The sequence below is a fragment of the Scyliorhinus canicula genome, chromosome 16, assembly GCF_902713615.1.
Source record: "Scyliorhinus canicula chromosome 16, sScyCan1.1, whole genome shotgun sequence".
In the NCBI taxonomy this organism is placed as follows: domain Eukaryota; kingdom Metazoa; phylum Chordata; class Chondrichthyes; order Carcharhiniformes; family Scyliorhinidae; genus Scyliorhinus; species Scyliorhinus canicula.
The window spans coordinates 20,510,182-20,522,570 of NC_052161.1; the positions used below are offsets into that span (position 1 = coordinate 20,510,182).

The 12,389-nt window shown below is 41.4% G+C and overlaps 1 protein-coding gene across 2 annotated transcripts in view; it reads right to left on the bottom strand.

Moving 5' to 3' along the window:
• The window catches only part of LOC119979396, a 340,254-nt gene that overhangs the window by 117,620 nt on the left and 210,245 nt on the right, over positions 1-12,389 (bottom strand). For both annotated transcript variants that reach the window (XM_038821550.1, XM_038821551.1), the window contains exons 12-13: positions 8,975-9,071; positions 506-699 (exon numbers count right to left, since the gene is read on the bottom strand). In XM_038821550.1, the coding sequence (XP_038677478.1) occupies positions 506-699; positions 8,975-9,071 (291 nt within the window). The remainder of the gene's footprint in view (positions 1-505; positions 700-8,974; positions 9,072-12,389) is intronic.

Consider the following 12,389-nt stretch of genomic DNA (forward strand, 5'->3'; position numbering starts at 1 on the left):
CCCAATTTTTCCCTATCCTATTCTAGAGACAGCTGACTGGCTAAAACTGATGAACTCAGCACACACTTCTAATCAAATCTGGGAACTTTGGTCTGTCGAGCTCAGTGCTACACCCTGCAGAGCCATCAGAGGCCCTGTTAATGCTGGTTTCGTGCCAACCACAAGAAGAGGAAGAGATTATCTCAAAATGAACTGATCTGCAATTTCTTCCTTCCTCCTATGACGCAGGTAAGATTGCCAATTCATCACATGGGGAGCTTTGGGTTGCCAATTCTTTGTGTCATGTGGGGTTAGAGTGCCAGCAAACAATGTCATTATACTGCCTTGGAAGCTGTGTCTTAAAAGAATGCCAGAGATCCTCTTCCCTCACCCAGTGTTTTTAACCTTTCGATAGACTCAGTCGCCAATCATATGTTCCTTATTTCAGACCAAACATATTTTCCCTGATGTACATCATGTGCATTCTGACTTTGAACCGTTTTCTTATGATTGACTTCATGCTTGCCTTTTCTGCACAGCTCAAACACATTGTGGCCTCCTTCACTTCGATATACGAACTCCCACCATCACAAGAGGTAGAAATCATGGCTGAATATTTGTTGAGCGCAATTTCATTCGCAGTAAAGGCATCTGAGAAGAATTCTTGTAGAGATTCATCCACGTGGTTCTCCAACCCACTTAATACTGAAGGGCTTGAACCTGAGAATAATTGAAACACAATCCATTCAGAAAATTGTATAAAGATTGTTTTTCATTGATTGATCCATTTCACTACAGTGAACATCCCTCCCACTTTGCTCTGTGCCAGTCAGCATGTGGATAATATCCCTTTGTGTCCACTAGGTGGTGTCTACAAACCACTTGCCCACTGTCATTCCCTACAACGTTTTGTGTATTAGCACTTGCTATAAGAAACTGAACAGAAGTGAAGAGTTCTTTTTAAATTTTATCAGTTCAGTCTCATTTCAGACTTGGATAACCCCTAATTTACAGCAACTTTTCTAAACAATAAGTTATTACAGAAAAATAAGTAAAAATAATGTTTTGTGATTACACTTTTAGCACCCTCGCCCACCCGAAAGACACTTACCTAGATTTCATATTTGTACCTAGATGATGTTTTGATGGTTCCATTACATTGTTCTGTTCCATTTTATTGCCTGCTGTCCTCCCCATCTCATTTTATGCCAGTGTCATTCAGTATGCCCAATATGGGCGGGTACATTGAAATGATTGAAAGTGAAGAAAATATGTTATCTGACATACTTCCTTCCACTTGTGTTGTTTGAATGTTGGATGAAATGCACATGATGTTTAGCACAGACATATAGCATTTTTAAGTCATCGTGACAAGGAGCTGGTGGATTTCCAAAGATTTAAATTGAGTGAGGGTGTGCGCCAGTAGCAACAGAGTGTTCTCTCAAATAGGGTGAAGAGCAGGCCATAAAACATTTCAAAAAAGGTTTCTACTTTGTAGCAAGGAAGCAGCGTGCTTCCCCAGGGTATGGCAGGCCTTGAGATATGCCACTGGTAAACTCTAACCCAACCAGATACAAATCCCCTGAAGAAACAGGGAGAAACCTTCAAAAGGCGAGAAGTCCTACCGCTCTTCCATCCACTGATTCTTGCTGGGAAGGGATCTCAGGGAAACACAGTTAGGTACATTACTTTTTTTCCCCCTTCTTCTTATAAATTTGAGTACCCAATTCATTTATTGAGGGGCAATTTAGTGCGGCCAATCCACCTAACCTGCACATCTTTTGGATTCTGGGGACAAAACCCACGGAAACACAGGGAGAATGTGCAAACTCCACACGGAGAGTGACCCAGAGCCGGGATCAAACCTGGGACCTCGGTGCCATGAGGCAGCAGTGCTAACCACTACGCCACCGTGCTGCACAGTTAGGGTCCTTACTGAGCTGTGGCCATTAATGTTGGCAGAATATTTGATAGGAAGGGGCAGGGGAGAGCAAGAGTGAGAGAGAGAAGGGAGAACGTGAGGCAGGCATTACAGCCAACTCTGACCCTGTCCTCATCAAAATCCACGCACTTTGTAGCAGAGGTCACTGGATAGCAATCAGGCAAAGGAAAGCTTACAGATTCTTCCCTCCTTATGCGAGAGGCACCAAGGCCAACTGTTGTTCTGTTGCCAAACAATAATAGATATTTATCCTTTTATAGTTAGATTATGAGCACAGTTACCATAACAATGAAATGCCTTGGTTGGATCACTATTAAAATGTCACACTGGGGCAAACTATCATAGTGCCAAGTACTCATTGAGAGTGTATATTTGGAATTTTAATAGTTCCTTTCTCGGTTTTTTTCCCCCACTGTTGCTGTGACTGTCATTTACAGCTTGAGTTCTGATTCATTTGCTCCGTGAAAACTAACTGCTTCTTCACGTGATGAAGAAACCGAGCGATCAAGTGACAATAATAAACAACTAGGGGTACGTGTATCTGGGTTTCAGCCACGTCAGCAATTGTTTTAGCTCTCAGCTGCACCTCGTGCCAAAACAATCCCTGGGGTGGTAAAACCCCAATCTGTGTGCCGTTTGTCGTTCCATTATTGTTGCCTAATTAAATGATGATTTAAAGCATATGGTACATCTGTTAGTGTCTATTTTTATTATCCCCTCGGACTAAGATGGAAATTGCGATTGGCTGAAGAAGTGTGGTGTGTGAGAAACTGCTTGTTACTATTTCCTGCTAATTCAAGTCAGCAAGCAACTAAGCTGAGGCCATTACCTGGCCTTGTCACAAGGCACAGGCTGGAGCATGAAAAATGCCACAGAGAAGCTTTTCGTTAAGCATTCTATAAGCCAGACATGCTGCAAAATTTATATTGATGCAAAGCAGCTTTTGGCTTCATCCAGATCCAAGCTGCCCTGGGCAATCTGGGTGTGAAATTGGCCAAATTGAATTTAGGCAAGTGGAATGAAAGTACCTTGATGAGGTGGTTTTGGACTGCTCTCGCTTCTCACAAGCTGCAGGTGATGCAAAGCAAAGTTTAAAATTATCCCATGTAGTTTAGCAGCTGATTTTTTTAACCTTAAGGTGTAACTGTTATTCAGATGCTTTCCCATTTTCCCCAACCACCGACGTGGGTCTGTTGGCATGGCTTAACTCTGACGGGTCTGAGTCACTTTAAGCAGACACCAGTCTTACACTGATCCCTGGTAGTATAATGATCTCGTTAAGAGTTTAGAGTAATATAAAGCATGCGCTGACTGGTCCATGTATCACATGGTTAACATGAAACAATCAGCAGTGCTGGAGTGCTCTACCATTTTATAATATTACACTCTGCCCTCTACAATATTACATAAGCACAGTCTGCACAGTGCACAGTGAACAGGTTAGGGAGATGGCGAAGAATGCAAAAAACCAAAGCCTTTTGTTTGAGGCATTCTAGCCCACCTTCAGTCACTCCAGCAATGCTTGGTTTAATAGATATGCTCAGTATGTGAATTTTGTTTGCCCTTGATGTAGAAAAATGGGAAAATTCACTGGAACCACCCATTTCATTTTCAACATGAACTATTTACCATGTTACTGTGACTGTCAGAAAGACAAGCAAAGATCAGATTGTCCTTCTGTACTTGACTCAGATTCAAATATGGACATTTGGACCAGGCCAGAAAATTAGATGTCATATTTGTTTATGCTCTATCTTTGATCAAGTGGCGTCTACTTCAAGACATTCTACCGGTTGAGTGAACAATGGCTTGCAATGTCTGTGTCACTGCAGCCTCCATTGCTAGTTTAGAAAAACAAATAATGTTACTTTTTAAAAGCACTTTTCATTGCGCCAATTCACAGATTATTTTTCTATGCACTACGGATTAATTGTGCAAAATCACTGCTCCAGAGTCACTGGCTTTCCTGGTGTCCAAATCAGCTGACCTTAACAAATGTTAGGAAGCGGCTTGATTCACAGCATTTAATGGTACTCAGATGATGTACTCGGAGGTCATCATTTTGAACACTAATGGCAAAAAAGCCCTCCTGGCTGTCTGTTTACTGCTGCCATTGTTGCCTAATTCCAGCTACAGAGATTCTTCGGTCGCGCCCGCCGCAGGATCGCCACGGGTGGGACACACGCCATGTAAAGGCCCATTGACCTCAGACGGGAATTTCTGGTCACCGGGCAGGCTCAGCCAGAGAATTCTGCCCTATCAGTCCCCATGTGAGACTTGGCTGCTAAAGAATAAGAAAACCAAAGAGTGGAAATGAATAATGGTGGGCCATCTTATCTTAGTAGGAAGACACCTTTGGATCAAACATTTTTATCTTGTCCATTGGTCTCCCCTGAAATGCCTTAATGCAAATTATCCCTGGGGTCTGAATGAGCCTTGAACATATTTTGTGCACAGATTTCCAGCAAATTGTGTGCTGTACTGGAATAAGTTAGCAGTCCATTACACACCCTACCCATCTCTGTAATGGGCACTGACTATTGTATTATTAGTTATAGTTATATAAACCAGTGGCCGGTTTCGTTCACCTGTCTGGACAGCTGGTCCGAGTGGGGCCAACAGCGTGGGTTCAATTCCTGTACCTGTAGAGGTTATTCATGAAGGCTCCGCCTTCTCAACCTTGCCCCTTGCCTGAGGTTATGGTGATTCTCAGGTTAAATCGCCACCAGTCAGCTCTCCCCTTCAAAGGGGAAAGAAGCCTCTGGTCATCTGGGACTACGGTGGCTGTACTTTACTATTAGTTATAGTAGCTTAACCTTTTAGCAACAAGTTTTAAGATGTTTTAATACAATGTTTAATCATGGATATTAGTATTATTCCAGCCAGGTTTTATAAAAATCTTAACCAAGAAGTTGCTCCATAAATTAAAATCAATTATTAAAAACAAAATATAATGAAAAGCTCTTGTTAACAGGAACAGGAATTCTATTAGTGAAATGTCAAATACGTATTGGAAATGGGGATTTAGAATCATTGTATATTTGATTGGATTAAAGGGAAATATTTCAATATAAAGTTCTTGCTTTTGTTGTTTATTATTGATGTTCACAGCTCATATTTCTGTACTTCAGTCAAGCTCTGAAGTAGCTCTCTACAAATTGTGCTGCATCAATAATGTGCTCAGTGGAGACTATTTTTTAAAATTACCCCATCAGCAAAGCACAAAAGCCAATGATCAATATGAACTTGTAATCATTGCAACGTGTATGGGTGTATTTTAAATCAGCGTATTCTTTACATTCTAATTCTTTGGAATCACTTAATTGTGTTCACATAAGTGAGAAATCCTAGCACTGGAAAATAGAACAAATTCCCCATTATTCTGCACCCAGTGACAGCACTTCCAGCTTAGCTATGACACTGTCTGGCTTTTGCTCTGTTCAACGCACTGCCCATAGCTCAAAGAAAGACTGCCAATTTGTGTCAAATTATAAAATGTTATGCTTTAGATCCATGTGCACCATCAACTGTGATTTTGGCACTCAAAAAGTCACTTGATTTTGGACTTCTGCAACCATTTTCATCCTATTCTTCTGTGCTTATTTTGGCTCCAAGTTCAGAGATAAAAGGACAGGATCCTAAAGAACTCAGTCAAACTTTAATTATTCCTTGCATTTTAACATTTCTTTATGAAGACTCTTACAATGCATTTGGATCATACCACTGATACAGAAAAGGCCTGACTGTAATTTTAAAAGGTGGTGATGTTGGCCATCAGGACTGCGCAGTATAACTTCAAGAGGTACATTCTACCAGCACTGCCAATGTAAACAATTCCCACTGGCACATCAGATGCCCACATTCTGCCGCTGTATTCCGGGCATGGGTGGGCTGAATTTTCAACCTGTGCATCCAACATGTCAGCACTGCAACAGCCACGCAGCAGCCAGAAATTTATAGTTTAAATTCTAACTGTGCATAATTATGTCTATGCTTTCGTCCATGTGTGCAGTTCTTTCAGTATTACTGACAATGCTTTGAATTCCGTGCCACAAGGTGAACAAAACAAAAATCTCAGAACACCAGCAGCCTTGAACATTACAGACAAATCTTTTTGACACAGTGGCAATATTTCAACTGAAAATCCTTTGAACATATTTCCAGTATCATATTCCATCAGCACCAATCTGGATAGATTATATTATACCACAGGTGTGCTGACAAAACGCAGTTAGTGAGCAACTTTTATTTATTATTTAATTCCACGGCGATTGAACAGGATATGCTCACCAACACTTTCCTGTGCCATGGTCCTGGCCCCACGTTGTGAGTGGGACGTGAATGAAGCAATGCTGCTAACTGGCATCACTTTCAACCGCAAAAACAAAATATAAAAGCACAAGGTTAAATTAGCAGGTTCCACATTATATTATTTAATCCTGCTCCTCAAGTGACATGGGTTCCAGCTTGTGCTACACCTGCTCTGTGCCGCAGAAGACTCCTCACAATTATACCCACAAGTCGATCAATGGCTTATACAAATGCAAGTCAAAAACAGATGACTGAAAAATGCAGTCTCGGCTCAGGAATGATTTAAATTTAAACTCTTTTCCACTCATTTTAACAATACGGGTGTATCCAGCAATGTATGCCATTGCCTTTTCCCCAATTTTCTCATTTAAAAGCAAATACAAAAATATCCTCGTTCTAAGGAGTCAACACCATTTTGAACAAATCTAGCATTTCTTGCAATGATCCCAAGCAGTACAACACATCACAATGCAGCTATTTTCTGCCTGGGAAAGTAACCATTTCAAATTTTCTCGGCAGCTTTTTAAAACGTTTTTCTAAAGTCGCAATGTACAATAAATATAAACGACACAAGTAGAATGCCACTTGTTTCAGAGTGGGATACGGAAAGGCTTTATGGCGTTAATAACCTGCAGAAATTGTAACTTGGAGCTATGAGGTCATTTAGTCACAGGCATTTTTCCACCTCCATTCTACAACATATGGGATTGTCTATTGAATAAGTGGTAACAGGACCTCCACTGTGACACCATCTTCCTTGCAATGTTCAAAAATGAACAGCCTTCAATATATTTTTGTATCATTTGAAACAAGCTTGCAATAAGTTGTGATGATTACATTTCCTCTGTTTTATATACAGTATACACAGTGGAGAACATGCCTCACTACTCATTTATGTCGTCTTCCCTCTTTAAGCAAGACTTTGCAAATTTCATTACCTGACATTATACCTCCACAGATGAGTCGACAAAGTCCCTGTAGTTGATATTACTCAGTGTGTCATTGTGCGTTAATAATCTTGCTGAAAAATTATTTGCATTTGAAACTTAAGGCATGGGTTAGGAAGTTATTTAATACAGGCCAGAGATGTATCAGGATTGTATTATACAAACCCTGGACAGAGAAACGGGTTTTATACCGAGACCCTAAACCTGAGCAATACATTTTTTTTTCAGAAAAGCTTAAAAATCTTTTGTGCTGGTGTTCTGAGCACGTTGAACTCACTGTGCTAAAAAAAAAAATCATGAATAGCACTGCTTTAGGATCTATTACCAATGCTTTTGTAAGAAGCAGAAGTCAGAAATGAAATATAAGGCCTGAAGATTTTTCACCAGGATCATACACTGTATCTAATAACTTAATTCATTGGCATTGCCATTGTCCCAATATTTTCAGTTTATTCGTATTGTTATGCAAAGGTGTAATCATTAAACCATTGCATTCTTCTGGGAAATACTGAGACTAGGGAATTAAAATGATTCCAAGTTGCACTGGTGACACTATTTCATTCTTTTCTGGGCTGAAGAAAAGCTTCTTTACTATTCTGGGCATCTGCTCATTTCTGAAATGTGTTTTCTTTTCCTTTATTTCTCACGTGAATAAAATACAAATGGCTTTGTAACCTGTTGTGCCTCAGCTCTATGGCAGTGACCGCTATCTACTATTCCCCCCCCCCCCCCCCCCCACATTCAATGTTTGAACCATATTACCCCCCCACATTCAATGTTTGAACCATATTACCTGTGACACAAATGCTTTAGTACATCTTCTGTCAAGGTGCTGGGTGAAGAAGAACAGATGAAGAAAGCACCAACCAGACATTTAAGTTGAAATGTAAACAGAATCGGACAGTGTCAGGCTAGCTGAAGCATTGAATGCTCATCTTATGTCACAGTAATAGACTGGCTTAAGATCTGTAAATAATGAGGCAGTTAATGCCCCGACACCCTGTTTTTGCCAGCTTATTGGTGTTCTTCACATCTTCACCTTGCTTAAGAGCTATCCTTCACAGGCAAAACCACTGTGCTAATCCCACCAATAGAATCAGGTGAGAAGGTTGGAAGTGAACAATTATATGGGGCTCTGCAGACTTGGGTTTTGAAATATTCTTTTCATTGTATCATACATCATGCTTCATAGAAATCAGCTTCAGTGCGAGCACTTAACCCAATGAGCAGCTGTTAATTTCCTTGATAGGATTTTTAAAAATGAAATATCATCTACACATTGTTTGTGATCCTTTTCCCCCTCTCTGGTTTCAAAATTAAATTAGACAGAGCAGATGTGACAAGTGAGATGAAGGTTGGTTTGTGTTACATCTGATTTTTTTTTGATGCACTCTCAATTTCTGCTTTGTATTGCAAATTTCTGACACAGTCCTCCCACCTGACTCCGAATTGGAATCTGATACAGAAAGCTTCTTTTCAAAAAAAAAAAGTCAAGAGGTTGTTGATAAGTTTACGTTTTGACAGTTTAAAATTTCCCTTTGATTTCTGACATGGATTCCAAGTCCTCTTGTCATCTGGCCTTGAAACAAAAAAACTTCAAGAGTTGTCTCCCCAACCAATTTGTATGTGTTCAAGGCTACAATGAATTATATCGCCCTCAAGTTGGTGTACAGACTGGCTGCCCTGGAGACTACGCTTGAGGGCTAACACCTGTTAGCTGTACAGACCCAATGAGAAAAAAAAAATCTTCATTAACTCGAGAAATCAAAGCTTAAGGATAAAAATATAATTTTACCTCTTCCTAATCCTGAGCTTCCAGAAATGACCTTTGACACAGGAGCTTGTGTGGTATGTGGTGCAGATTTCACAGATTTTTCTTCATCTTGTCTTCCCTTTCAGAACAAAGAAATCAGAGAAATGGTGGTGAAAGTAGCTAACAACCTTGTCCGAAAGAACAGAGCACCCACTACAAGTATGTGAAAAAAATATAGAGTAATTCTACTTACTTGAGGCTTTATTGAGTTAAACTGACAAGTAATAATTAAGAGGCTAAACGCCGGCATCGAAATTGAGCAGTAAACGCGGCCACACAGAAAGCTGGAACAGCCTTCCAAAACCCTAGGGTGGGTTGGGAGAGGTCACTGGTCAGGGTAATTTCAGGAAAAGCTAATTTCTCAACTACCTTTAGCAGGTGTCGTGGCACTCAAAGACTATTTACTGAAACTAGACGAAGGAAGTTTAAAAAAAAAACAAAGGTCATGACAGACAGGAAGAAATGGAGAAACTAAATCCTCTCATCTATTTCTTTAAACGACTGCACGAAAAAGTCAATGAAACGAAGCAGAATGGATGGAGGGGATGAATCAAGCAGCCAGCAGGTATTAAGACGGCAAACTGACTGAGTCAAATTGCTGAGGAAGCTAAATAAACAAACAGTACAAGGCACATAAACAGGGACTGCTACACCTGCGGGAAATGCGAGTTTATATGAAATGTGTTTCATCCCCTGTCAAACCATTTTCTTAAAAAGGAAAACCCAAAGGTGACCATGTTAACCATTGCAGCTGGTGACACTGCTGCCTGCAGCAAGGTCAGAAAGGAGTAAAGGGAACAGAGTAAGTATTGTTTTTCCAGCACACAGTAAAAACAGAGCAGGGAACACTTTTAAAGCACAGCTGTGGTCACGTTTCCTTGCCAGTGACATTGATCAGATTCACACAACACCATAGACAACTCTTTAATTATTCAGGTACCATCACAATTTCTGCTTTAATGTGCGAAAACATAGAGCACTGTTGTTATTAAAACAAAAGGGAATGGGAGGGCCTTGAGTCATCTAAATTTTCGCCAGCGTGATGATCAGTGTTGACTTATCATGCGTCTGGGTAATTTGATTAGAATAAAGATCCAAACATGCAGTCTGACACTGGGATCTTCGCATCTGTTATCAAAGACTTGATTAGTTTTGCACGAACTGCAAGATTAAACTCTCTGGTTAGTGAAATTCAAACCACCTGCATTATAGATCGACATCAATAGGGATAATTCTACTTTTCCAAATGAGTAAATCCAACCTATATTAAAAAAGAATTAATTAATAATGAGTTTCAGGTAGGCAAAATTTAGCATCTGTGCCTGGGATTACAATATCAAAGCGCACTGCTGAAACTCTTGTCGTCTTTATTAAGATTTAACTCAATTTAAACATCACTTTTAGACCAATTTCCTTTCATGAATTAATAAAAGTCCTAGGATTTTGCAAATTATTATTTCATAATTCATTACCAGCCACCATTTAAAGAATGACTGGCAGCTAATAAGATATTGAGCTGCCCATTGTCTGTAATTTTAAAGACATAAAAAGTCAATATATGTTTCTAATAAATTACTAATATGATCCAAATGATAATATTTTTTAAGCAGTTTTTATTTCCTTTCGATTTTATATTGCTGCATATATGTGTGTTGGGACAATGCAGACAGACTTGCATTTATATGGCACCCTTCATGACAAAGGGCTGTTCCAATTGCTTCATAGCCAATGAAGCACTTTTGAAATGTAATTACCCTTGTGATGTAAGAAATGCAGCAGCCAATTTGCACATAGCAAGCTTCCTCAAATAGCAATGTGATAAGGACCTGATAATCTGTTTTTGTGATTGGGCAACAAATATTGGACAAAATCCGGTGGCGAGGAAATGGGTCCCATTCACCGATGGGAGAACCGGTGGGAGCCTGGTGCTCTATTGAGGTAATCAGACACTTACTTGGTCGGCCTCCCACTGAATTAAGGTCCCCGTTGGACGGCAATCCCGCCCCCGCGAGGTGCCGGCCAATCAGAGGCTGGCAGCTCTGCAGTACCTGCAGTATGACAGAGAGCGGTGGCTGCCGCCGGTATTGCACTGAGGCCTACCCATGGGCGAAGGAATGGATCCTCTGCACACAGGTATGTGGGGTGGAATGGAGTTCTCAGAGAGGGAGATTCCAGCCAGGAGCCAACAGCAAAGACAAGAATGTGACTTACTGTGGATTTGCCGCCCCCATCCACATCCTCACCCCCCCACGCTCCCCCCCCCCCTCCCCTCCACCCCCCCGCCACCCCTCCAATCCCTTCCATCTGATGCTGAGTCCCTCAATCGGGTACTGCGCTCCTTTGAATGAGGAACCCTCCCCAGAAGGCTGCAGGAAAAAGCAAAAGGGTTTGCTGCACAGCCTCCTCAGATGGCAAGTCCCCTGCCTGCCCCTGGTTGAATACCAATGACTCTTAACTGCCCATTTAAAGAGCCTCAACTGACCTTAGGGCGGGAAAGCAAACCACAAACCTTCCCATTTTGACTTATATGGAGAGAGGTGGGAAGGTGTGGAAGTTCCGCCCTGCACCCTGATCATAGCTCCCTTTCCTCCGCCAGGCTCACCTCCAGGTGGGACGGGGAGTTGGGGGGAGGGGGAGAGGGGGGAGGGGTTACCAATACCAACACAGAGGTAAGAGTGACCAACTGAGCCAAAGCTGACACTGAATAATGAATAATGGTGTTACACATGTAAATAACTACATAAAACGAATTACATTACTGCAGCATCATTATATTTCTCAGTCTAAAAAGATAAGTACATCTTACCAAATCCTTGATTTTTAAAAGCTATATATTGGACCCACCCTCCAGGACTTGCCCTTTTCATTGTTCAATGTAATTGTACCTCATTGTGGTATCATAAAAGTATATTAAACCAGGTATATAGAATTCCCGGTTCAGCTAACAAGCTGAAATGGAATTTAATGAGATGGAGACAAATGCTATTAATGATTATGGTCATCTAAAATAATCTAATATTTTGGCATAAAACGGGAAAAATCAAAAAACAAAGGCCTCGATTCAACCAAATGGGAGCAAAGTCCCATAGCGAGCATCTTTCCCAGCGCTCGCAGTGCCGAGAAACACATGGCCATTCAACGCGACTTGCATCAAAGGCAAAGGTGCCTCAACGGGAACGCACAGCCGAGACTGTTTTGAACACTGGGGATCTCCACTCGCCGAGGCCCCAAAGCAATCCCCAATCTCCCCCAGCCCAAACACACCATGGGAGGGACCCAGGTGGCACTGCCAGGCTGGCACAGCCAGTATGCCAAGGTGGCACCAGCAGTGCCCGGGAGCAACCTTGCTCAAAGGGCTTGCAGCTGGGGGCCTCGATTCCCTGGGGCGCCCCCAAAG